Consider the following 24,553-nt stretch of genomic DNA (forward strand, 5'->3'; position numbering starts at 1 on the left):
AACACATTCATCAACTCACACATTACCATATCTTTTATATGTGGTGAGAACATTCAAGACTTGGTGTATATCCAAAGGAAATGAAATCACTATCTTGAGATACCTGCATCCCCATGTTTGTTGTAGCATTGTTCACAATAGCCAAGACATGGAAACAACCTAAGTGTCTGTTGATGGATGAATGGATTAAAAAATGCCCCCCCCCCCACGAATATCCAGATTGTGAGAAAGAAGGAAATCCTGCCATTTGCAACAACGTGGTGTATATTCCTTTGGATATACACCAAGAAGTAGGATTGCTAAGTCATATGGTAGTTCTATTTTTAATTTCTTGAGGAACCTCCATATCCTTTTCCATAATGGCTGTACCATTTACATTCTCACCAGCAGTACACAAAGGGTTCCCTTGCTCACATCCTTGCCAACACTTATCTCTTGTCTTTTTGATGATAGGCATTCTAACAGGTGTGAAGTGATATCTCATTGTGGTTTGAATTTGCATTTTTCTGATGATTACTGATACTGAATTCCTTTTCATGTACCTGTTGATCCTATGCCTTTGGGAACATGTCTGTTCAGAGCCTTTGCCCATTCTTTAAATAGGACTATTTGGGTTTTTTCTGTTATTGACTTCTATGAGTTCCTTATATGTTTTGGAGATCAATCTCTTATCAAATACATAGTTCACAAATAGTTTCTCCCATTTTTTGGCTGTTCTTTTCATTTGTTGATTATTTCTTTTGCTATGCAGCTTTTAAGTTTGATGTCCCTCTTGTTTGTTTTTGCCTTTGTTGCTTGTACTTTGGAGTCATATCTGAAAAATCATTGCCAAGACCAATGTCAAGGAACTTTCCCCTTGTTTTCTTCTAGGAGTTTTATGTTTTGAGGTCTTACAATTAAGCCTTTAATCTACCACAAGTTAATCTGTGTGAGTAGATATCTGAATTTAAAAAAAAAAATCCATCTTGGAGGTTTCTTAACCATTTCACTCAGTTATTGACCCTCGAAATTATACAAACAAGTACCTTCTCTCTTGCAAGAATCACTATTTGTTATACGAATCTTTTTTAGAGTGGTGGCTTTATCCTACTCCTGTCTTTACCAAAGCAGGAATAGGTAACTGTTCCCTTCTTCATCCGGACTCTCCCCAGTCTTTGACAAAACAGCTAGGCTTTCTAGGAAAGGATTCATTATTTCGCTCATTCCTTCACGAAACAAATCTTTCCCGAGAACTTACTACACACCCAACGCTAGGTAAGATGCTGAGGACGCGCTGCGGAGCAGACAGACAAGAATAATTTCCGGCTCTCGGTGTGAGGTGGGTCCCCACGTCGCAGTTCAGAAAGGCAATGAATGCAAGGTCAAGCGCAGGTGGCATCTGTGTCACCCCAGCACCTCCGAAAACTTGGCAGGGCCCTCCCAGTGACACAGTCACTGTCACTTCTTGGGAAGGCTTTGATACTGAGAGAGGATGTAGGTAAAATAAATGCAGACAGGAGGAGAGTGTCTGCAATTCAGGCAGAAAATAAGCAAACTTGGTTAAAACAAACAAGCAAGCCAGCCAAACTCTTGAAAGAAGCGCACTCTGAAAGTTTCGCGGACGCTCCCCATCCCGGTCTGAGGAGTCACCAGGTGAATCCGGAGAGGGCGGTGGACGTGGCCCCACTCCAGGTGGCGGCTGGCCGCCGGACACCCCCCGCAGGCTGCGGGGCTGGGGGCCGCCCCCGAGCGTCCCATCCGCCGCTCTCCAGACCCGCAGCTTCCCCGCTGCGCCTAGAGCGGCGCCGCGGGGTGCGCGGTGGGGCGGGGGACGCCGGGGCGAGGCCGGGCTGGGCGCGAGCGGCTGCCCCGCCTCGGGAGAGGCGGGCCGGGCCGAGCCTATTTGAGGCGCAGAGCCACCGCCCGGTCTGGGATCGCAGCACCTCACCAGAAGCCGCCCCCGCAGCAAGCGAGCGAGCGCCGAGGCGTCGGGTGCGTGGCGGGGGCGCGGGCCGCGGAGGTAGCTTGCGGGCCGCCGGGTCCAGGCAAGGTGGAAGCCCGCGCGGGGGCGGAGAGGCGAAGGGTCGCGTGCGGAGCCGGGGGCGCGGTCCTGGGCAAGGGTCCGTAGCCTTGTCTCCCCGAGAGGGCGCAGTGTGAGACTCAGGAAAAGTTAGTCGCGCTTTCCCGAGACTCACGCACTCATCGTGGGGCGGACGGTGAGCGGCGCGGGGCACCCTCCGCGGCGACCGGCGGCCTCGGCCACGGCGTCCAGCCCTCGGGCGGGCTGGGGGCGGGGAGGCGCACGCTCCGTCAGCCCCGCGGCGCGCCCCTATTTGGGATTAGGAAGCGGGTCCTCCTTTCCTGGACGCGGGGGGCTGCGCAGGGACTCTGGAGGCGGCTCCTGCGCCCCTTGACTGGGCTGCACGGCTGCTGCATCCGGCTGCGGGGGGCGCAGGAGCTCTTCTACGAGGCCCTGCGGAGCAGGGGCTGCCGCGGCTCTCTGGGCGCTGATCCCACAGAAAATGGTGATGCCCCAGGGCCTGAGTGGGCATGTGTCTGGCTTGGCGAGCAGTGCATATCCTAAGCTTTTGCAAATCAGTGACTCATCCCTGCCCAGATTGGCTAATTTGGGCATTATCCCAGATCTGTGCTGAGGCCGTGTAGGGTGTGGCAGAATGTTGGTCTGAAAGTGCAGAGCCCCAGCGGGGGACGCTAGGAGGTGTCCGCTTTGGGGGGTAGGAGCTGAACGCCAGAGAGTCAGGGACACATAGGGTGAGGCTGTGACTTCGGCATCAGGCTCTCCCCGCAAGTTACTGATTCCTATTCCAGATACTGTGGAATCTTTGTAAAGTGACTCCCGGGAGTTGGGTTGCTGGACAGTGAAGATCGTTGAACCACAGTGACCCAGTCTGTTTCTGGGATCTTGGGAAAGGAATGGAAGACAGCTCATGTGATCGGTGGGAGATGGGAACTGCTTCCTAACTTCATAACATTTGGGGGTTACACTTAGAATCAGCACCTACTCCATGTTCTGGGGTAAAGTTTGATGATGGTCTTAGAATGTTTTGAGCCTCAGTGTGCTAGAAGGATGCCTCACCAGGTACTTAAGTAGCAGAAGAGGGGAAACACTGCCTGAGAGATTGACCACCAAAGCTAGTTTTTTGCAGGGGTCCTTAATCAGTGATGTTTCTCTATGCTACAAAAATGGATCAGTGCTTTACTATAAAGACTTCACATATTGCTAGTGAGTCAAAAGGCTAGGGTTGGCCTCCCCTATAGTTTAGGTACCTACTTGCCAGGAACCTCATCAGCTAGACTCTGCATCTTAACCGTAGCAGAGACCTACGTTCATGTATTGTAACCTGAACATCTCATGTTGTCCCTAAATACAGTTGGCCTGTAAGCTTAATGTATCTGAGGCTCGTGGTTAACTGATCTAAAATATAGCCTCCCTTTCCTGTGATGGTTTGGGAAACAGGCTCCTGCTGAGGACAGCTGGGTTAGCATTTGGTGTCTAGTGCCTGGACTGGTTCTTCTGATTAAATTTGGAGTGGTAAGCCTGCGAGAGAAGGGCCTGTTGCAAACTTCCAATTTGCTGCTGACTAAGTATCATGTGTTCGCTCTTGACTGATGTTCAGCTTTTCCATAGCGGGGAAAACAATCAGTAACTGAGAGGCACAAAGTAACTTTACCTTCCTTGATGCTGAGGAACTATGATAAGAAGGAAATCCTAGTAAAGGACCAGTTTCCTTTATTCCAACTCAGCATCACAGAATTTGGCTCTGGAAAGAAGACTTGTTTCAGCAAGGGCAGGAAGTAAACTCGCTCTCCTGGGTTCTTTGCAGAGGAGTGTGGGCAGGCAGTGCCTTGGGTTCTGAGGAAATGCATTTATGATCTACTCCTCTTTCAGCTTGTATAGAGGTCAGGGCCCTTTGTGAGCAGAAGTTACAGAAGTGCTCCCAGGAACCCCAACTACTAGACTAATTGCTAGGTGAACCAGAATAGCACAGTACAGTAGATAGCCACTCTTTATTAGAGGGAAAACTACAATTAACAGCCAATTAAAAAGGTCTGCATTCTGACTCACATTTAAATTCTTTATTCCAAAGCAACACTGAACTACTTCTTATAGGTTTTTCCAAATGTGAAGACCCAGGTAGTATTTCCTCAATTTTTTGTTTTGCTTTAATATAGTGTTTCTTTTCTGGCGCTTCTAAATTCTCTGATTCTGGGAATGGCAGGATCGCGTTCACATATCCGTAGTATCTGTAGGGTGAGAAGTTTTTTTTTTTTTTTTACTTTTTTATTTTTTTAAAAAGATTTTATTTATTTATTTGACAGATCACAAGTAGGCAGAGAGGCAGGCAGAGAGTGAGGAGGAAGCAGGCTCCCTGCTAAGCAGAGAGCCCGTGCGGGGCTCGATCCCAAAACCCTGGGATCATGACCTGAGCCAAAGGCAGAGGCTTTAACCCACTGGGCCACCCAGGCGCCCTTTTTTTTTTTTTTTTTTTTACATTTGATTGTGTCTCTATATAAACTGTTCATCTAAAAGGAAAGAAAGAAAGAGAGAGAGAGAAAGAGGAGGGGAGGGAGGGAGGGAGGGAAATTTTCCAGGCAAGGAAGAAAGATATGTATCCAAATAGATTTTTTTTTAAAGTTCTAAGGTAACTTTAAAAAGCTAACCTTGATTTCAAAAAAAGTATCGGTTATAATCTCTTCTGGAAAAAGAGAACTGATGTTTAAGAATGAACATATCAAAATGGTGCGTACCTAATTTTTGGAGAAGTACACTTTATTGGTTTAAATGTGGTTATAATTAGCAAAGTGACTATGTAAAATGGCATCTTTGTATTCAATACTGTGTGTATTGAAGCTTACTGAATGAGTCAGCAAGTTAGTTTTCTGACAAAAACATGATCTCTTTTTTTAATTTGTTTACAATTTCCACATGTTATGTAGTTCTGAATGAATAAGCCAGAGAATTAATTTCTGAGTGAAGTAATTAAAACTTTTAAAGGACTGTACTTTAAGATTTCAAAGAGTGAGGTTTTACATTTAGTGTAAAATGAGTCTGTGTCAAAAGTGAGCATGCTTGGACCCTGGTTGTTGACTTGCCAAGAACAGAATGACTTTGGGCCACCATATTTGCTCTCTGAATCTTAATTTCCTTACCTCTAGAATGGGAATATTAGCTTTCCCCTGAAAATCTCTTACGATCATTATCAGAAAGAGAATAGGAAAAGTATGGGAAAGTGCTTCATACGTGGAAATGCACCACATTAATGCAGGGTGTCATTATTCTAATGGGCTTGTTTAGTGTGTCATAACATGATTCAAACTGTCACATGAGGCTTTAGTGAAACACTGTGGAAAGAAAGTGAAATCTGCTTTGCTTCTCAAATTGTTTTCGTTGGAGCTGAAAATAAGCTGAATATGTTTGAGCAGAGACTTGAAGAAGAAATGTTACATTTTGGAGATGTGGTCTTCACTTTCTAGTCATAATCAACCTTTAAACACATCTTAGTTTTGTTGGAGTTTTGTTAATATGACACCTTATTAGGCCCATGGTACAGATTTAGCTAACTACTGAAACTAACTTTTTAGTTTTTATTGACCTGTGTATCTACACTTCTGTAGGGATACTCACGCCGGTCAGCCTAGACAAGTGTTTCTCAACCAGGCACACTTGTGCCCTCTCCCCCCAACCCCCAGGATATGTGGCAATGTCTGAAGACATTTTTGGTTGTCAGAGTTGAGAGGTGGGGTGTTGTGCTGCTCGCGACTTTGTGTGTGTGTGTGGTTTTTTTTAAAGATTTATTTATTTATTTGGCAGAGAGACACAGTGAGAGAGGGAACTCAAGCAGTGGGAGTGGGAGAGGGAGAAGCAGGTTTCCTGCTGAGCAGGGAGCCCCATGCGGGGCTGGATCCCAGCACCCCGGGTTCGTGACCTGAGCTGAAGGCAGATGCCCAACGACTGTGCCCCCAGCCCAACGACTGTGCCCCCAGGTGCCCATGCTCCAGGCGTCTTGTAGATTGAAGCCATGGACGCTGCCCTGCACAAAACGGCTCCAGCACCCACGAAGGATCCAACCTGAAATGTCAGTGATGATGAAGCTGGGAAAGAGCCTTTACAGAATAGGAATATTTAAGACAAAACACTTACAAAGTTATGTCTAGGTCTTTGGTATGTTGTGCAGGACTGGAAGAAGTTTGGGTAATCAAAGGATTTCTGCCCACCGTGAAGTTTAGGATTGTTTCATACTGGCCTCCAAAATGAGAGAGGCTTTGTTTTCTTAAGAAATGCCCTTTCTAGGGGCACCTGGGTAGCTGTTAGTTAAGCTTCTGTCTTTGGCTCAGGTCATGATCCCAGGGTCCCGGGATCTCGCCCCTCCTAGGGCTCCCTGCTCAGCGGGGAGTCAGCTTCTCCCTCTCCCTCTGCAGCCCCCACTCTTGCTCTCTATTTCTCAATTGCTCTCTTTCTCAGTAAATAAAAACCTTTAAAAAAAAAAATAAAGATCTGGGGCGCCTGGCTGGCTCAGTTGGTAGAACGAGTAACTCTCCATCTTGGGGCTGTGAGTTTGAGCCCCACGTGAGGGTGTAGAAATTACTTAAACATAAGATCTTAAAAAAGAAAGAAAGGAAGAAAGAAACATCCTTTCTTTTCCTTTTCTGTAACAATGCTTCTCTCAAATTCTTCCTGCCATGGCAGCACACTTTTCTAAGCGGCGGAAGCCTTTTGGGGAAGGAAGCAGAAACAGAGGAGCACCTGACTTCTCTTTAAAAGATCACATGCTCTAGGAAACCCCAGAATGGAAGCCCTGGGAGAGTCACTGTGACTTCCCAGTCAAATTGCCAGCAGTTTCCCACGCTGGAAGATGGATGTGGTGATACCCTAAACTTCCAGATATGTTTGAGAATACCCAGATTTAAAAAAGAGAGGTACAAAAAACCAAAACAAAATAGCCTTAACACAAGGTAATATTTAACTGTGGTATAAATAACAGCGGAGTATGATAAAGTCTGATATGTATAAATGAAGGACTTTAAGTCCTAAGAGGAGTTCTGCCTATTTCTTTTTTTACCGAAAAGTGTTAATATTTTAGATTTTTAGGACCTGTCAATTAGGATCCCTTGGAGGTAATATCATTTCTTAAAATAATTTAGTAAGTATCATAAGTGGGCAACTCCAGGGAAAGGGATTCTGATTGTTTAAGATCCAGGTCACTTTGGCTATAGGACAAGTGATCCTGACCCAAGAAAACTCACCCAGGCCTCAGGAGTCCAAAGCTGCCCTCGTCCCCTCACTGCCAGAGCACGTGCAGCGGGAGCAGGCGTAAAACAGCTTACCTGGTTAAAAACTTGGCAGAGGGAGAGGAGCAGGAGAAAGCAGGAATGATGTGTCAAGGCTACCCCTTGAGTCCGCTTTGGGCAAACCAACTCTCTTTGGTAGCATCCTACCCCAAAACGTTTCCCTCCGCAGTGCCTGACTCCTCTTCTCTCTTCTCTCCTTTCCTCTCCCTCCCCTTCCCTCTTCTCTTCTCTTCTTTTCTTTTTTCCCTAGTTTGTTAGACTGTCAGAGTTTTGTTTGGCATAACAAATCTCTTTTAAAAAAGAAAAAGGGAGCTTCTTGTATACCTGCCTTTCTTCTTGATTGGTCCACACCTGGATCTCACCTCTCCTTTAAGGCTTAGCTCAGACACCACCACCTCTTCCCTTCTTAGAAGCAAGAGTTCTAGTGGTGACTCCCTATTTCCAGTCTGGCTCACAGTGTCGATCTCTTGGGATCCCTACCGGCCTGTGAGCCCTTTGAGCATACAGATCCCGGCCTGTCCATCTTCCAACCCAGGCGAGAGCCCATAGAGTGCCTGGCCCAGAGCAGCGAGGGAATAAGTAATTGGCAGCAAATGCATCTAGGGACATTGGTTTTCAAATCTCCCTAGGAATCAATCAACTCTGCTTTCCTCCTAAAACCCAGAAGAGGGTATGGGGGTTGATCTTGTGAACGGGAGGGGAAGGGGGTGATAGGAAGAGCTTTTAAGAGGTGGTGGAAAAGGCACCCAGGAAGGAAAGATGATGATGAACCAGGACTGTTTGTCTCTTTACCAACAAGGAAAGGGGCAGAAGATTGTCTTCCTTGTTCTTCTCTCTCCTGTGTTATGTGGCCTTTTATTTCCAGGATTCAGAACACAAGCTAGTATGATTAGAGCTTAGAATTAGGAGTGAAGTTGGGCTTGGTGGTCTAGCTGGAGTGCATCCCCGCTCGAATTTCCTCTGTGGTTCCACACTCCTGATTGAGGTGTATTTGGGGAATAGACTGGCTTGGTTAGAAGAAGGCCTGTAGATCATCTAGAACTGCCCAATGAACTATTTGTGATGTTATCTTTAAATGGAAACTGGTGAAATCTTCTAAGATCAAATGATAACCTATCTTTTTTTCCCCCTTTCAGGAAAATGGCAGACAATTTTTCAGTAAGTGTTTTATGTCTGTTTTCTTACCATGATACACATCCCCTTAACACCAGATATCCCCTTCTAATTCTCTGACCCTGCAGCTTCCTCTGGCCATAACTGACCAGTGAGGACTTGTTAGCTGACGTCTTGTTTTTCCAGCAGCAGGTTCAGGGAGAGAGCCAAGCAGATAGAGGCCTGGGACTCACTGACAGTAAGCCTGGGACAGAGACAGGGGGATTCCATGGGCAGAAGCTGAGAAATAATATGAGCAACGGGAATAATGGTGCAGTCTGAGCATCCTGATTTCTGGATTGTTCTTCTCATGTCAGTTAGGGAGGATGTGCTTTTACACAGGGGAAGGCTGCTTTCTGACTTTGGCAAATTATGAAAGGCAGCCCTCCCTGAACTGAGATGATGGGAAACAAGAATAAAGGGAGGCAGGGGATGCAGCAGCTCTCCAGACACCCCGTGAGGCAGAAAGGGGCAGGGAGCTACCCCGGCTTCTCCTTTCTTCCCACTCTTTAATCTCCTGCCAGTGCTGCCCCTTAGCCAGACTCATCTGGAAGCCTGGAAACCACCGCCTACAGGGGTTAGAGACCCTGTGATCAGCACAAGGCAAGGAGAAGGAGGGTTTTGACAGGACATTACCATCTTGGGAATATGGCAGGACTGACTCTTTGCTGTCAAACACGGAGCTCCTGGAACTATGGGAACTTAGGCCCATCACCCTGACCACCTATTGTTAGGTATATTTCATCTGAACCATGTAGTTGCTCGACTGTGATGAGCCATGATCAAAAAAACACAGATAAGGCAAGTACAGACCTATATCAGAAACCACTGTGCATGGCCCATGTACCTGTTGTGGCTGCCAGGAACAGGCTTGTGGTTTTGCTAGAGATTAGAAATGGGACTGGAAGCCCTTTGGGAGCCATTAAGAAGGGGACCACACCTTCCAGAAATCCTTTTCTGGAATGGTCTTGTGAAACCAGGATGGAGACTTCTAAAGCCATCCTTGTTCTTTGCAAGGAAAAGTCAACGCCATTGGATAGTCGTATTAACTTTACCGTGTAGTTAATATATTGACCCTGTATAGCCCAGAAAAAGTAGCAATCATTAGAATTAAAATCCATCAATGAAGTGCATTCTTTATGGGAAGACAGTTCATGTTGAGAGCTGTGAATTGTTTGCTTTTCATTTTCTATATGGCTCTCTTCCTATACAGGGAGTACTCAATCTGGAACCCCATTTAATTAATGGCATGATATGGCCTTTTAAAAAAAACTTTGAAATTTTACAATAGTTTTAGACTTACAGAAAAATTACAAAGATAGTATGAAGAGTTCCCGTACACCCTATGCTCACTTTCTTCTATTATTAATGTCTTGCATTAGCATGATACATTTGTTACCATTAATAAACCAGTACTGATACATTACTACTAAAAAAAAGAATAAAATGATGAAGCATATATAATCCCAAAGTCTAATTTTAGTCTTAACTTCAAACTATTTAATAGGTGGAAAATTTTTATTGATATGAATTTTATACCCTTACCATATATATCACTCTACTTCTTAGATCACATATTCCTATTTTCCTGAAAATTCTGTTTCTGTGAATGTATTCATGTTGTAATTGTTGATGTCTTTCTTTCTAGCTTAATGATGCTTTATCTGGGTCTGGAAACCCAAACCCTCAAGGATGGCCTGGTCAATGGGGAAACCAGCCTGCTGGAGCAGGGGGCTACCCAGGGACCTCCTATCCTGGTGCCTACCCTGGACAGGCCCCTCCTGGCAGTTATCCTGGACAGGCCCCTCCTGGTGGCTACCCTGGACAGGCCCCTCCTGGCGGCTATCCTGGACAGGCACCTCCAGGAGCCTATCCTGGACAGGCCCCTCCTGGCGGCTATCCTGGACAGGCACCTCCAGGAGCCTACCCTGGCCCAACAGCTCCTGCTTATCCTGGACCACCTGCACCAGGAGCCTACCCTGGGCAACCGAGTGGGCCTGGGGCCTACCCGCCTCCTGGACAGCCAAGTGCTCCTGGAGCCCAGCCCGCTGCTGGCGCCTTTGGCATCCCTGCTGGACCACTGGTAAGATGGAACTTGGCACTTCATAGACTTGACTGTGATCAGGACAAAGCTAATGAAGAACCAGCACAGTGTTGTCTGGAGCGCTGGTGCCATTACTTTGCTGTGCTCTGGCTGGGAGCTGGCTCTGGGCACCAACCTACAGAGGGCTTCAGAGAGACCTGAAGCTTTAAACTCGCAGGTTAGAGCCCCTCTTCCAGGACCAGCTATGGTGTATGTCAGCCTAATAGAAAAAAATCATTGTATTGAGTTTAGGATGTGTACTGTTAGTATAAAGAGAAGTCCTTTAAAAAATAAATAAATAAATAAATAAAGAGAAGTCAATGTATCTTTTGAAGACATCTCTGTAAAGCAGCTTTAATATAAATGAAGTTAAGATTATAGAAATGGGGAAACATTTTGGTTACTATTATTAATAACCACCGAGTACGTAGTTCACACCAGCTATGTGCTTCTACATGGATGATTTCAGTTACCCCTGTATCTGCCCCATAAGATGCTGTTACTGTCCCTACTCTATACATGAGGAATGGGGACAGTAGAGAGCTTTATAGCTTGTTTGGGGTCATAGAGGGAATGTGTAGGGAAATCAAGGTAATGTGGTTTTGAAAGACTTTCTAAAGATAATTTAGTGATCTAAGGATTGAATTTTCATTTATATTAAAACCCACTTTAGTAAGTGAATTCTGAGTGTAAGACCTAATCCTGTGGTAACTGTAGACACATCTCAGACACCAATCCTTCTCTTCCAGATGTGTAGTCTAGTGAGGAGATAATATACAGATGTGGGGAAAGCGTTAAGTAGCTGTGTGGGATCAGACCCTTCCAGGAGCCTATGGGTGTTGGCACAGGAGGTGTCTGACTTGCTTTTAGGTCAGCTTGGAAGAGAGTGCAGAGCAGGTGCCGGAAGCGTGGGCAGCATTGGGCAGGCAGTAGTCGACCACAGTTAGTCATTTATAGACAGAAGGGGATGTGGAAGTTGTGGCAAGGGAGAGGCAGATGCGCGAGAGGTTGCAGAGGAAGAACCCCAGGAGCTAGTGGTTACGTCTCAGTCAGGGATGATGGGATTTTCAAGGCTCGACAATTAGAGAACCAGCCACGGGTCAGCCCAGACCAGGAACTCGGGAAGGAGACCTGATTGTGTGGGGTTTGGGGGTAGGGGGTGGGGTGAGGAAGAAGAGACCATTCCAGTTCACACCTGTTGGATTTGAGGCATCTGTGGGAAATTCAGATAGGAGGAGGTATGGGGCCCAAGAGAAAAGACCTGGGTGATGGTTGCATCCAGGGGGGAAAAATTATGAAGGGAAGAGAGAAGAGGCCAAAGGGAGTTGTGGGAATATTGACAGCACCCTACATCTAGATGGTTAATGCATTTTTCTGGAAGAATTAGAGAATGTATTAAATGAAAAGTGTTCATTACACCAATATTTAATACCAGACCCCCCTCTTGATGCCATGTAAGTAGAACTCACAAGAATTCACGAGTCCCCGGATGGGATACAATGCCCGCCCTCAGGGAGTAAAGGACCGAGATGAGTATGTTATGTGATCAGGCTCTTAAGAGGGGCACAAAGTCAAAAAACTAAAACTGATATAATTATATATCAATAAAAATAATCTTAAAAAAGAAGAGTAGCACGAAAATATTAATTTTCTTGATTGCAAGATCTAGTTTAAGCCTTTCTGAAAAATAGTCCTAGTGAATTAATTATAGATTGGGATGTCCTTAGTGATGAGAGATACAGTGCTCCAAAAGGGAATATGGTGTGTCTTTGGCACCAATTAACTGAGGGCTTTTTTCTTTAATTTACTTATTTATTTTATCTTTAAGAATTATTTATTTGAGAGAGAGAGAGAGAGAGCAGAGGCAGGGGGAGGGGCAGAGACAGAGAGAGAAGCAGACTTTTTGCTGAGCAGGGAGCCTGATGTGGGACTGGATCCCAGGAACCCAAGATCATGACCTGAGCTGAAGACAGATGCTTAACCAACTGAGCCACCCAGGCATCACCCCCCTGCCCTAATGGCTTTATTCTTTTCTTTTCTTTTTTAAAGATTTTTATTTATTTGTTTGACGGAGAGGGAGACACCAAGAGAGGGAATACAAGCAGGGGGCGTGGGAGAGGGAGATGCAGGCTTCCTGCTGAGCAGGGAACCCAATGTGGGGCTTGATTCCAGAACCCTGGGATCATGACCTGAGCCGAAGACAGACCCTTAACGACTGAGCCACCCAGGCACCCCTGGATGGCTTTATTCTGGTTTTTTTTTTTTTCTTCAAGATTTTATTTATTTATTTGATAGAGAGGGATCACAGTAGGCAGAGAGACGGGCAGAGAGAGAGGGAGAAACAGGCTCTCTGTTAAGCAGAGAGCCCAACATGGGGTTTGATCCTAGGACCCTGAGACCATAACCTGAGCTGAAGCCAGAGGCTTAACCCTCTGAGCCACCCAAGTGCCCCAGGGTGGCTTTATTTCTGAGTGTTACTTGTGCATGTAGGAATTCTTGTCCCTTCAGGCTTAGGGCAGGGTGACTGGAGAGTCTGGAAAAACGGCTTAAATTAGGGTTATGTGTAAGTCACATTAGCAACGTATTTTTCTTTCTTTTCCTGAGAAGACATGACTCTTTATTGATATTTGCATATTTTTTGTTCCCAGACTGTACCTTATGACCTGCCCTTGCCTGGAGGAGTCATGCCTCGCATGCTGATAACAATTCTGGGCACAACGAAGCCCAATGCAAACAGGTAAGAACAGTATTAGCAACTCTAACGTATTTGTCAATTGTTTCTTGAATATAGGGTCATCTATTTTGAATTTTAATAAAATTTTTAGAACTATGCATTGAGAATTCTATACCATAGAACGGAATTATCCCATAAATCAGTGTGTGTTCCCACCAAGGGACAAAGTATCCCTCATTAAATCTTGCTTTTCTCCTGGAACCACAATGAAACATTTCTACTTTTTTTTTTTTAAGATTTTATTTATTTATTTGGAAGAGAGAGCATGAGCACAAGTAGGGGGAGAGACAGAGGGAGAAGGAGAAGCAGGCTCCCTGTTGAGAATGGAGAGCTATGTGGGACTCAATCCCACACCCTAGGATCATGACCTGATCTGAAGGCAGACACTTAACCCACTGAGCCACCCAGGCGCCTTGAAACAGTTCTGCTTTGTGAGGACAAAGGGAAAGAGCTGACAGCCCATACAGAAAAACCTAGGTTCTTCCTGGCAGTGAGAACCTTAGAGTTCAAGGGAAGGACAGCCTTTGAAAAGTAATGCTTGGTCATCCCTCCACCTCTGAGCCATATCTTGTCTAAAAAACCAGGCATGCACTTTATATCTAGATGCCCATCAAAAATTGGGGTCAGAAACACCAAGATCGCACTGGACATCATTTTGAGTTGATCTGAAAGCTTGCACATTGTACCACTCTATTTGTACAGATCACCCTGCAGTCATGCAGTCACAGTATGTACGGTCTCAGATCTGGTGAGCTTGACTGCCGCTTCCGCCTTCCTACTGGGCACATCAGCTGTGTCACAGATTCCTCTGGCGTCAGCCAGGTCTACGGTTGTTATGTGGTGGGATGGGGGAACCCCGGTCTTCTGGGTAGACACAATTTATGCAAAGATTTGAAAAGATCCTACAAGTTAAAGACTTCCTCAAAATAAGTCAACCTTTGCCGTGGGAACTGGTTGGATGGGGGGAGTGAGGATGGAGTTATCCTCTGAGCTAATTTAGGACAATCCATGCTGATTTATGGTTGCCTTGTTATCACCACTGGTTGTACGTCCATGTAATACAAGCAGGTTTGGGATATCCTGAAGACATCCAGTATGCCTGTCCCCAAGGTTAGTGGTACCATTAAAGCTCCTGCAGCCATAAAGTAATCTGTGTTTCTGGGGTTTATAGACAGTGCACAAAAGGTACCGGTTCAAGCTATGCACACAGGTTTCCAAGAATCCATAAACAACCCCTGTGAGTTCTGTCACCTTGCTCCTGGTGGATCAATGGGAACCCCCCTTTTCTTTTACCAGAAAATGGACTCACCCTCTGACGTAATCATTTTACATCCAGCTAGCCCATTCAGGTGCACCTCCAGCGAGCCTTCTCTGCTTCTGTGTGGTAGCCAGTACTCTAAGCCCCCCACTTCGTTCCACACAGCCTCTACAGCTTCTCTAAACACAGTGCTTACCTGCACAATAAAGCTTGTCTCACAGCCAATTATGAAATGTATATACCCCCCGTCTATGTCCATATCCATTTTCCTTCCCAAATAACGCAGCACCCAGCACACCCGATCCTGGGCACCCCACACTCGTAGTTTGTGAGTGTCTGCTCTCCTCCCCCAGCCACGGTCACACAGAACCACACTGGTGTGTTTGCCTCATTGAGGGTTTTTGCACTAGAAACTTTAGCTCCAGTAACACTAGAGGTGTAGACAGAGACTGTGGCAGAGTAAAACTCATTTTGGTGGGAATGGTTAAGATGGTAATAAACTGAAAAAAAATGGTTGCTTGGTTCTGCAAAATCTATGTGAGGAATTACCTGAAAAAAAGAATGCTTCAGGTCTATGGCCATACCACCCTGAACACGCCCGATCCCGTCTGATCTCGGAAGCTAAGCAGAGTTGGACCTGGTTAGTACTTGGATGGGAAGAATGCTTAAGGCAATAGAGATGGCAAGATCTTCCTTTTCCCTGCAGAGAAAATATAGCCAAATACAAATTTGGCTATTGCCAAATACAAATACAAATGGTATTGCCATCTGACTATATGGGTCAAATACAAATACTATTGCCATTTGACTATCTGGGTCTACCTGAGCATTCAATTATTGGAAGATACAATTGTGTTTGTATGTGTCCGCTACTGGGTAAGTGAAAATGCCCAAGGAATCATTGTTAATAGGTCTAGACTGTAGACCTTGCTTTCAAACAAGAGCCCCAGCTGATTCTGATGTTGGGGCCCCAGGAGCACACTTGGAAAAGCTGAGGGATAGGGTTAATATGTTAACAGTCCTAGGCCTTGTGTTTGCATTAACATCCAAGGAGAAGGAACAAGGTCAAAAAGTTAAGCCAGCCCCTTCATTAATTCCACCTCACATCAGGGAATGTTTAGCACATTTATCACCATGACTTTACAACTTAGCAACAGGATACTGTACATGATGTTACCTCATTCTTGTTATTTTAGGACTAGGTTTTGGTTAACTATAAGGAAGTCAGGTATTTGATGGCTTCTGTTTTATGTGACTGGCTTGCCTTTAATGGGTATTAAAAGTAACTGGCTGGGCAGGAAAGAGGTAAGCATTATTATTCACCATGTACAGCATAAAGTGCCCTCAAAGTGGCCCCAGGTTTCTATAAGGAACCCTTGACCAGTTTTCATAGTAGAGGCAGAAAAGAGGGAATGGCAGCTGAATGGAATCATGTGACCAAAGACAAGGAGGCAAAAAAAAAAAAAAAAAAAAGGAACATGTAGTGCCTTGATTATTTTCAGATACTACAAGAACACATCAACTACTAGGCCTCGTATACTTTCCAGGTTGAAGTCATACTCTGGTTTGTTTGTTTCCATTTGAAAATTTTCCTGTATTTATTTAAAAAAATCAGATCTTTAGAAAATTATATGTTCTCCACTTGATACAGATACATGAAGTTGAATTATTTTACTAACTCTGGTCTTTGCTTTAAAACAGATTTGCTTTAGATTTCAAGAGAGGGAATGATGTTGCTTTCCACTTTAACCCACGCTTCAATGAGGACAACAAGAGAGTCATTGTTTGTAATACAAAGCTGGATAACCTCTGGGGAAAGGAAGAAAGACAGGCGACTTTCCCATTCGAAACTGGTAAACCATTCAAAGTAAGTTATTGCTACCATTATATACTGATAATGCACATTTCTCAGGGAAGAATCACTCTACCACCACAAGGTACTTAAAATGAATTTATCAGCTATCCTGAGACACCTAACTGGCACATCTGCTCCCCATCCTGGGGAACCAGGCTTAACAGGTCTGGCACATTTCCCAGCTCCATTCCTGCCCTTCACCATTGTCCCTGTTATTAAACCCTTGAGTTTAAGCTTTTCTGGAAATGAGAAAAATAGCATCTTTAATAAAGAGGGCAAAAGGGGGCACCTATGTGGATCAGTCGGTTAAGTGTATGACTCTTGATGTCGGCTCAGGACTTGATCTCAGGGTTATGAGTTCAAGTTCCATGTTGGGCTCCAAGCTGGGCATGGAGTGTACTTTAAAAAGGAAGAAAAGGGCAGAAGGTCTCAATGGTATAGTTGGGCTGAGACTTAGTACCTTAATACAACATAGTTGGCATGGCAATCAAAGTTAATTTTTTTAAATTCTAAAATTAAGATGTTTTATGAAAAAAAAATTTATAGATTTTCAAATTAAAAAGACTTCCATCTTTTCCCATTTCTCCCAACCTCACAAAGTCTGCAACTTGGTTAATATTTTTCCAGTATTTTCTATTACATGCAGCACTGTTTGTTTTAAAAACTTATTAAGGATTCTCTACCCCTGAACTCATGACCCTAAGATCAAGAGTCACATGCTCTACCAACTGTCCCAACACACTTTTTATTTTTAAGCATTGCTTTAACAAACACTGGGTTGACAGTAGAGTGGACAATAAAATTACTAGGCTGTAAGCTCCTCAAGGGCAGAGACTTATAGGGACCAGATTCTATATTTGGTGGACATCTTCTCAAATTTGAACATTGTTGCTTAATAGTATTTCATTATTTAGATATGTGCTAATTCTGTGAGTGTCCTGTGGATGATAATTTGGAGTATGGAAATATTCCAAACAAATAAAACGTGAAATGATTATTTTGCTAAAATATTGTAATAATGGTCCTTATAGAGCTTTGCTTCCTAGAAAAAGAATTTTATTCCAAGAATGTACATATTTTCCAAAAGATTTTATTTGAGACAGAGAGAGAAGCACAAGAGGCGGGTGGGGGTGGGGCAGAGGGAGAGGGGGAAGCAGGCTCCCTGCTGAGGAGGCAGCCCGATGCTGGACTCGATCCCAGGACCCTAAGACCATAACCAGAGCTGAAGGCAGACGCCTAATGGACTGAGCCACCCAGGCGCCGCTCAAGAATGTACATATTTAAAATTTAGATAAGATATTGCCAAAGTGCTGTTTTCAAAAGGTTATAAGGATAAACCTGTTCACTACTTAACTGTTGGAAGAGTGTTTCTCCTACTCTGGCCCACACTGGTTATTATTAATCTTAGTAACATTTGCCACTCTAATTATTAGAGAATTCCTTCTTTGGTATTCTATTTTCATTTTATTTACTGAAGTACAGTTGCCACAAGAAGCTACATTAGTTTCAAGTGTACAACAGTGACCATCATCTCTTTGTTACCCTATGCTTACAACTGTCACTATCCAGCACTATTACAATACCACTGACTATATCCCTATGCTGTACCTTTTACCCCATGACTTATTCGTCCCATAACTGGAAGCCTGTACCTCCCATGCTCCTCCAACCATTTTGTCCATCCCTGTACCCTGCCCCTTCCCTCTGGCAACCATCAGTTTGTTCTTTGTATTTATGGGTCTGTTTCTGCTTTTTGTTCTTTTGTTTCTTCCTTTGATTTTTTTAGATTCCACATGAAAGTGAAATCATGGAATTTGTCTTTTTCTTTCTGACTTATTTCATTTAGCATAATATTCTGTAGGTCTATCCATGTTGTTGTAAGTGGTAAGATCCCATTTTTTATGGCTGAGTAATATTCCATCACACCTATATATGGTATATGTAGATACCACATCTTCTTTACCTCATTCATCTATGAATCCACACTTGCACTGCTTCCATATCTTGGTTATTATAAATAATGCTGCAGTAAACATACGGGTGCATATATCTTCTCAAACTAGTGTTTTCATTCTCTTTGGGTACATACCCAGTACTGGAATTACTGGAGTATTTTTATCTTTAATGTTTTGAGGGACCTCCATACTGTTTTCCAAAGTGGTTGCACCAATTTACATTCCCAAGAGTGCATGCATGTTCCTTTTTCTCCACATCTTCGCCAGTACTTGATATGGTTATATTTTTACTTTTAGGGGTTAGCCATTACAAAAACTTTGTTTTTGTGGAGACACATTATTAATCTTTACTTTCATAGCTTCAACTTATCTTTATGACTCATTATCATCTTTTTTTCATTTTATTTTGCTTGGATCTTTGAATAATCTCTGGAATTTATTTTTGCTGCAAAGTTACTTTTTTTTTTTTTTTTTAATTTGAGAGAGAGCAAGAGAGCACAAGCAGGGGGTAAGGGCAGTGCGAGAGGAAGAAGCAGGCTCCCCACTGAGCAGGGAGCCCGATGTGGGGCTTGATCCCAGGTCATGATCCTGAGCTGAAGGCAGATGCTTAACCAAGTAAGCCACACAGGGTTCCTTTCTTGGACTTTAGTCCGTTCCATGGATGATTATAAAGCTGAAATGTGGGACATTCTCAGCTCAGGCCAGATTGGTTTTGAAATTAAGAGCATTTCTAACAGTTTTGTGTATGTGCCATTTCAGATACAAGTGCTGGTTGAATCTGACCACTTCAAGGTTGCGGTCAATGATGCTCATTTGTTGCAGTACAATCATCGGATGAAAAATCTCCAGGAAATCAGCAAACTGGGAATTTCTGGTGACATAGATCTCACCAGTGCTTCACATGTTATGATATAATCTTAAAGGGGAAGATTAAAAAAAAAAATGAAATTGAATATAAACCCTTATACATTGAAACTTCATGTTTCCTGATTGAAAAATTTCACTTTTATTCATCACTGTCCTTATAAATCTTTGATTTAATAAACATTCTAAGGGTTCCCTCTCTTTATATGTCATTTAATTGGGGCAATTTATTTATTTATTTATTTATTTTTAAGATTCTATCCATCCATTTGACAGACAGAGAACACAAGTAGTCAGAGAGTCAGGCAGAGAGAGGAGGAAGCAGGCTTCCCGCCACACAGAGAGCCCAATGCGGGGCTCGATCCCAGGACCCTGAGACCATGACCTGAGCTGAAGGCAGAGGCTTTAACCCACTGAGCCAACCAGGCGCCCCAGGGGCAATTTATTCTTGATAATGCACAATGGACTCAGTAAAAGGAATATGTAGCAATATTAATTCTGCATTAAAGTCTCCCAGAGTTTTCTATACTTACTAAAGTATTTTTGAAGAAAATATTTTAACCTCTATCTTTCAGAGTGTCTTTAAAAACCTGAAGATGCGGGGCACCTGGGTGGCTCAGTGGGTTAAAGCCTCTGCCTTCGGCTCAGGTCGTGATCCCAGGGTCCTGGGATCGAGCCCCACATCGGGCTCTCTGTTCGGCAGAGAGCCTGCTTCTACCTCTCTCTCTGCCTGCCTCTCTGCCTACTTGTGATCTCTGTCTGTCAAATAAATAAATAAAATCTTTAAAAAAAAAAAACTGAAGATGCTACAAGGTAATCATTCTTCCATTTTCTTACTTAAGGAAGTATACATTCAGGAAGCACAAAGAAAAAGTATAGCTGTTGATGACCCACAGGCAGTTCCTGTTAACATTCTGGTATATTTCTTTTTGCTCCTCTTAACTATTTTTTCTCTTTAGACTATATTTAGCTGTTTTCAAATCCATATTTGATACCAAATTGAGACAATCTTGGTATAGGTTCTCTTGGTTCTTCTGAAATCTCCATATTTATAGAGGAAAATTAAGCTCTTAATTAGATATATCATCTGCATAACAAATTTAATAGTTCCCATTGTCAACCTTCTTAAGCATGCCTTTCTGCACTTCCTCATTACCAGCAGGCCCCAAAATTCAGACAATTTCAAAACTAAGAGGTGATCAGAGCACTTTTATAAAAGAATCAAAATATTGTTTGGTCTATTTATTGTTTCTGGAATACCATCTTCTCAGATACTTTTATTGTCACAAGTTGGGTTCCCTGGAAGCAGAGATTAGAACCCAATAGGCTTATGGAGGAGAATCTTGACATCAACAGCTGAAGGACAAGAAGGCACACGACTGGGCAGAGGGAGAAGGTTTGGTTATTGTTGGCTCAGCCTACCCTACAGGGGTTCTGAAGCTGGATGACCCTTTGGAGCTGTCAAGAAGGGGAATAGTCCTTTATCTCTTCAGTTCAATCAGTCAACAAATACAGGCCACCTGAGAAACAGTATGATCTGAGAAGTGGCTGTCTTCAGAAAGCCGTCTAATAGCACTTCTAACAATTAAAGGAAAAAGTATTTCAGTCCTAAAGAGGGATGCGAGCAGCATATCACAGTTTGTTAATTCCTTACTCTATTATTCTCATCTTGATTCTATCTATGATTAAGTGGAAAAACACAAGCTATAGAAAAAAGAGGGAACTTGTTCCACATAAAATTACTTAAATCCTGAGACTTGGTTCCTTTGTCTATAAAATAGTGGTATAATACACCTTTTGTAGGGTTACTGTGATCGTTGAATAAATGTTCACAAATGTTCATAAATGTTCACAAAGGGGTTGCCATATAGGAGGTCCTCAACAAATGGAAATTCTTTTTTCCCCCCATTTTTGGAAAGGCATTTGTTCTACCAAAGCAATATTTTTTCCTAGTATCTTTAAAGATTTTTCTAATATCTCATAATTCTAGAGTCCAATAGCCTAAGAACACACTATCTAGTTGTAGGGTACATTAATAGCTGCTTATCCATCCATTCCCTGTTTCCTAATAGTCACGGTTTTATTCAAATATAATCCTAGATAAAATAAGGAATCCAGATTAAAGACAATCCCAAATGGATTGTCAAAATACCCCAATTTCCTCAAGAAACACTATCATGCCTAAAACACTTTAACACTGAATATTAAAACATTTTATGACACTATATAAAATGATTGAGTAGAAGTGAACACAAATACATACTCTAAAATTTTTAATACACTAACAATATATGTGACCCCAAAAGGACCCAGCCACAGAGAAGCTGACACCAAGGATGACAGAAGGAACTGTGAACATAATTTTGGACCTTGAAACCTTTGTTGAGCTGGTGATTGTAAAGCACCAGGAATCACCCTGGGAACTTATAAAAATAATAAATTTCCCTGTTATTAAGCCAGTTGGACTTCATTTTACCATTACTAAATAGCCAAAAGTTCTCTGAACAAGTCCATAGTACATCTTACCAAACCCACCAAAAAAATCACGTTTACTGACATTGTTTTTGTTCTCATCAAGCATGCTTTGTCCTTGTGGGCAAATGTTATTTTATTATTTTGTTGCATATTGCCTTATATAGACTCTGAGTCTTTGGGTTATCTTGCACCAACTTCTTTTGCATGCTCATATGCTTGGGCCCTTAGAAAAGCCCAACTTTTATATGTTTCTTTGTTCTGCATGTCTTCCTTGAATTATTCATTAATGGGATGTTAAAGCTGCTTTTATCTTTTGGTAAGACTAGGCATTCTGAGAACATTCTTCTAAGCCAGCCCCTCACATGGCCTGACTGCTCATATAGGCTCGATATAAGTTTAACATACCTTTCCCTGACAACAAAAGTGGATGTGTTTTCTTTTCTTTTTGAAAACCCCTAATCATACACATTTATAAGCTGCTGCTTGTTTGGTGAATGCCACCAGCCCTAACTCATTTAGAGGTAGAAATAACTGGACCCAGGTCTGGTTACAAGCTTAGCTACTACGAGTCTTCCTGGTGCTGTTATGGCCCTGTCTTCTACAATCCTAAAATTAAGAGTTTTATAAAAGAGAAAATAGTTCAAACACATTAAGTGATTGATATAATTCTTTTCAAGGGAAGAAGGCATTTCCTCCTAAAACTACCAGGTATATTAAGGGGAAAATGAAAAGAAAAAGGCAAAGATTTAATGGGTCCCTCTAATAGTTGAACCATTTGAAACTGCAGAATGTAAACAACTTCAGATTCCAGAAAGCTCATTTAAAGGAACTCACTATACTCTGAAAAATGTAATATGCAAAGCTGCTCAACATCAACAAATTTAAGAGTCCTAGCTAAGAATAAAGCATAAGATGCAAATATTTCTGTCAAAGTTTAATACTATATTTTGATTAAACTGAAGAATGTTCATAAGTGCTGAGTAAGTACACTTAGTTTTAATTAAGCTTATACATTTTAAACAAGAGAGGCGAGGTAAAGTACATTTTTTATTCTGCATAGTTAATGTACAAAATATCCCCACTTCCCTCGAGAAACATTATCATAGCTAAAACACACTCTGATGAACACTGAATATTAAAACATTTTATGACACTATAAATTGACTAGAAGTGAACACAAATACATACTCTTCAATTTTCAATATGCTAATAATACATCACATTGATAATATGAAGAAAAATATTTGGATTTATTTTTAAATTCAAGATTCTTCTGGTTGTTCATCACGGAGGGGTCTTATAGGTGAAAACGTAATCAAATTACCCCCAAAGGAAATGTGTCTGGCATGATCTTGATGTCTCCTCTCCACCTGAGAGAATGTACTACTGAAGTTTAGGCCGGGCTAGAGAATAAATTCAGAGAAGTCACTAAATCAGAGTTTTCACCAATTAAGCCTTCAACATTGCAAATAGCAGGTTAATTAATAACATGAATAATATTTTGGTATATATAGTAATAAAACCATTAATAGCACAATGATTTTGCTACTTACCAGTGGATCTAATTTCAAATATATATATATATATTTTTTTAATTGAAAACGTATGCTAGGTACATATGCCTCAAAGATGACTAGTAATATGTAAATGGACTTTAGCAGTATATGTAGGATAAATAAAATTAAGACCATATCTCAAGCCATTTACAGATTCCACAAATCCCAAACCATATAACTGCACCTCATAGGCCTTTTACTAATGTGATCCTACTAGGATCCTTTTCTTTGTTCCCCCTCGAGTCCTATTTCAGGTTCAAATGATGCTACAGAAGCAAGTAATAATTTGGGTCTCAACTAGACAAGCAGACCTATGGAAAATAAAATTGAGAAGTCCAAGGTCTAATATATATGAAAAGTGGAAAAGAATTCATAGGGAGACTAAATTATAAAGTACCAAGACTTGTCAACTAGCTAACGTATAAGATAATTGAAACGCTTTTAATCATAGTATTAGTATAACACAACATGTGATACAGTACATTCCAAATTTATTTGTAATATCCTATATTATCAGAACCAAGCATTCAGAGTTCAGATCTGAGAACAGGATTAAACAGGTTTATATCAACTGGCCTGAAGATGAAATCCCTGACTCTAAGATCAAGAAAGCAGACTAAAGGTCACTACAGGTCCATACTGACACACTTCATTCTACTCCTGAGACACAGGGCAGCCCAGAAGCCTGCATGAAAAGAAGGCATATCTTTGGAAATAATGAAAGCCCACATATACGGAGATCCTTAAGGAATTAGTGGCTTAAGGAAGCCAAGTATTTTCCAAGGTTAACAAAAACTATTGCTTTTATCCTACATTTGCCTCAATGAACTTTTTATACTCTGAGATCAAAGTTTAGCAAACCAAGGCTATTTCCTGACCCATTTTAGCAACTGGCCCTGGAAAATTTCAAAGTAAGGCTATAAACCAGGGTGGTCAACCTGGCTACACATTAGAATCATCTGATAAAGGTCCTACTCCAGATTGAAATAAAAATATCTGGGGGTAGGGCTGAAAACCACTGCTATAAACAGCAGGCAAGAGTACACTATTTTATTCATGCCACAGTGCCAGCTCTGCCTACAGAGGAATTTACAGATAATAAGCAAAACAGATTCCTAAAATTATAATGGGTTTTAGGAATATAACATATTCATATTATATTCCTAAGAGATTGTGTGCATTGTGCACCTACATCTATATATACAAATTAATATGGGAGAGAGGAGAGCTTTTCCAGGAAGGCCTCACAGAAGGGCTAAGGTTTGAACTAGATGTAGAGGCAAGAGGTCACCAAAAATAAAGGCTGGGGAGCCTCTAAATAAAATAGTAGA

General features: G+C 42.5%; 2 protein-coding genes across 5 annotated transcripts in view; one reads left to right on the top strand and one right to left on the bottom strand.

Annotated features, from left to right (window-relative positions):
• The first annotated feature begins 1,342 nt into the window (after window positions 1-1,342).
• LGALS3 (galectin 3) lies at window positions 1,343-19,392 on the top strand. 2 transcript variants are annotated; one of them, XM_045069727.1, is made up of 6 exons: window positions 1,863-1,971; window positions 8,427-8,448; window positions 10,091-10,525; window positions 13,174-13,262; window positions 16,219-16,384; window positions 19,087-19,392. In XM_045069727.1, exons 2-6 carry the CDS (start codon window positions 8,431-8,433, stop codon window positions 19,240-19,242), a joined length of 864 nt encoding a protein of 287 aa, XP_044925662.1. In that variant the 5' UTR covers window positions 1,863-1,971; window positions 8,427-8,430; the 3' UTR covers window positions 19,243-19,392. The 2 variants fall into 2 exon arrangements, 1 of the variants encoding a protein (XP_044925662.1); XR_006603588.1 differs by lacking the exon at window positions 19,087-19,392 and having other exon boundaries at window positions 1,343-1,999; window positions 16,219-16,273.
• Window positions 19,393-22,640: 3,248 nt separating this feature from the next.
• Window positions 22,641-24,553, bottom strand: part of DLGAP5 (DLG associated protein 5) — a 39,043-nt gene continuing 37,130 nt past the window's right edge. For all 3 annotated transcript variants that reach the window (XM_045069737.1, XM_004738825.3, XM_004738826.3), the window contains exon 19: window positions 22,641-23,069. In XM_045069737.1, the coding sequence (XP_044925672.1) occupies window positions 22,929-23,069 (141 nt within the window). In that variant the 3' untranslated portion in view covers window positions 22,641-22,928. The remainder of the gene's footprint in view (window positions 23,070-24,553) is intronic.

The sequence above is a fragment of the Mustela putorius genome, unplaced genomic scaffold (genome assembly GCF_011764305.1).
Source record: "Mustela putorius furo isolate JIRA1106 unplaced genomic scaffold, ASM1176430v1.1 tig00000129_pilon_pilon_pilon, whole genome shotgun sequence".
Classification (NCBI taxonomy): domain Eukaryota; kingdom Metazoa; phylum Chordata; class Mammalia; order Carnivora; family Mustelidae; genus Mustela; species Mustela putorius.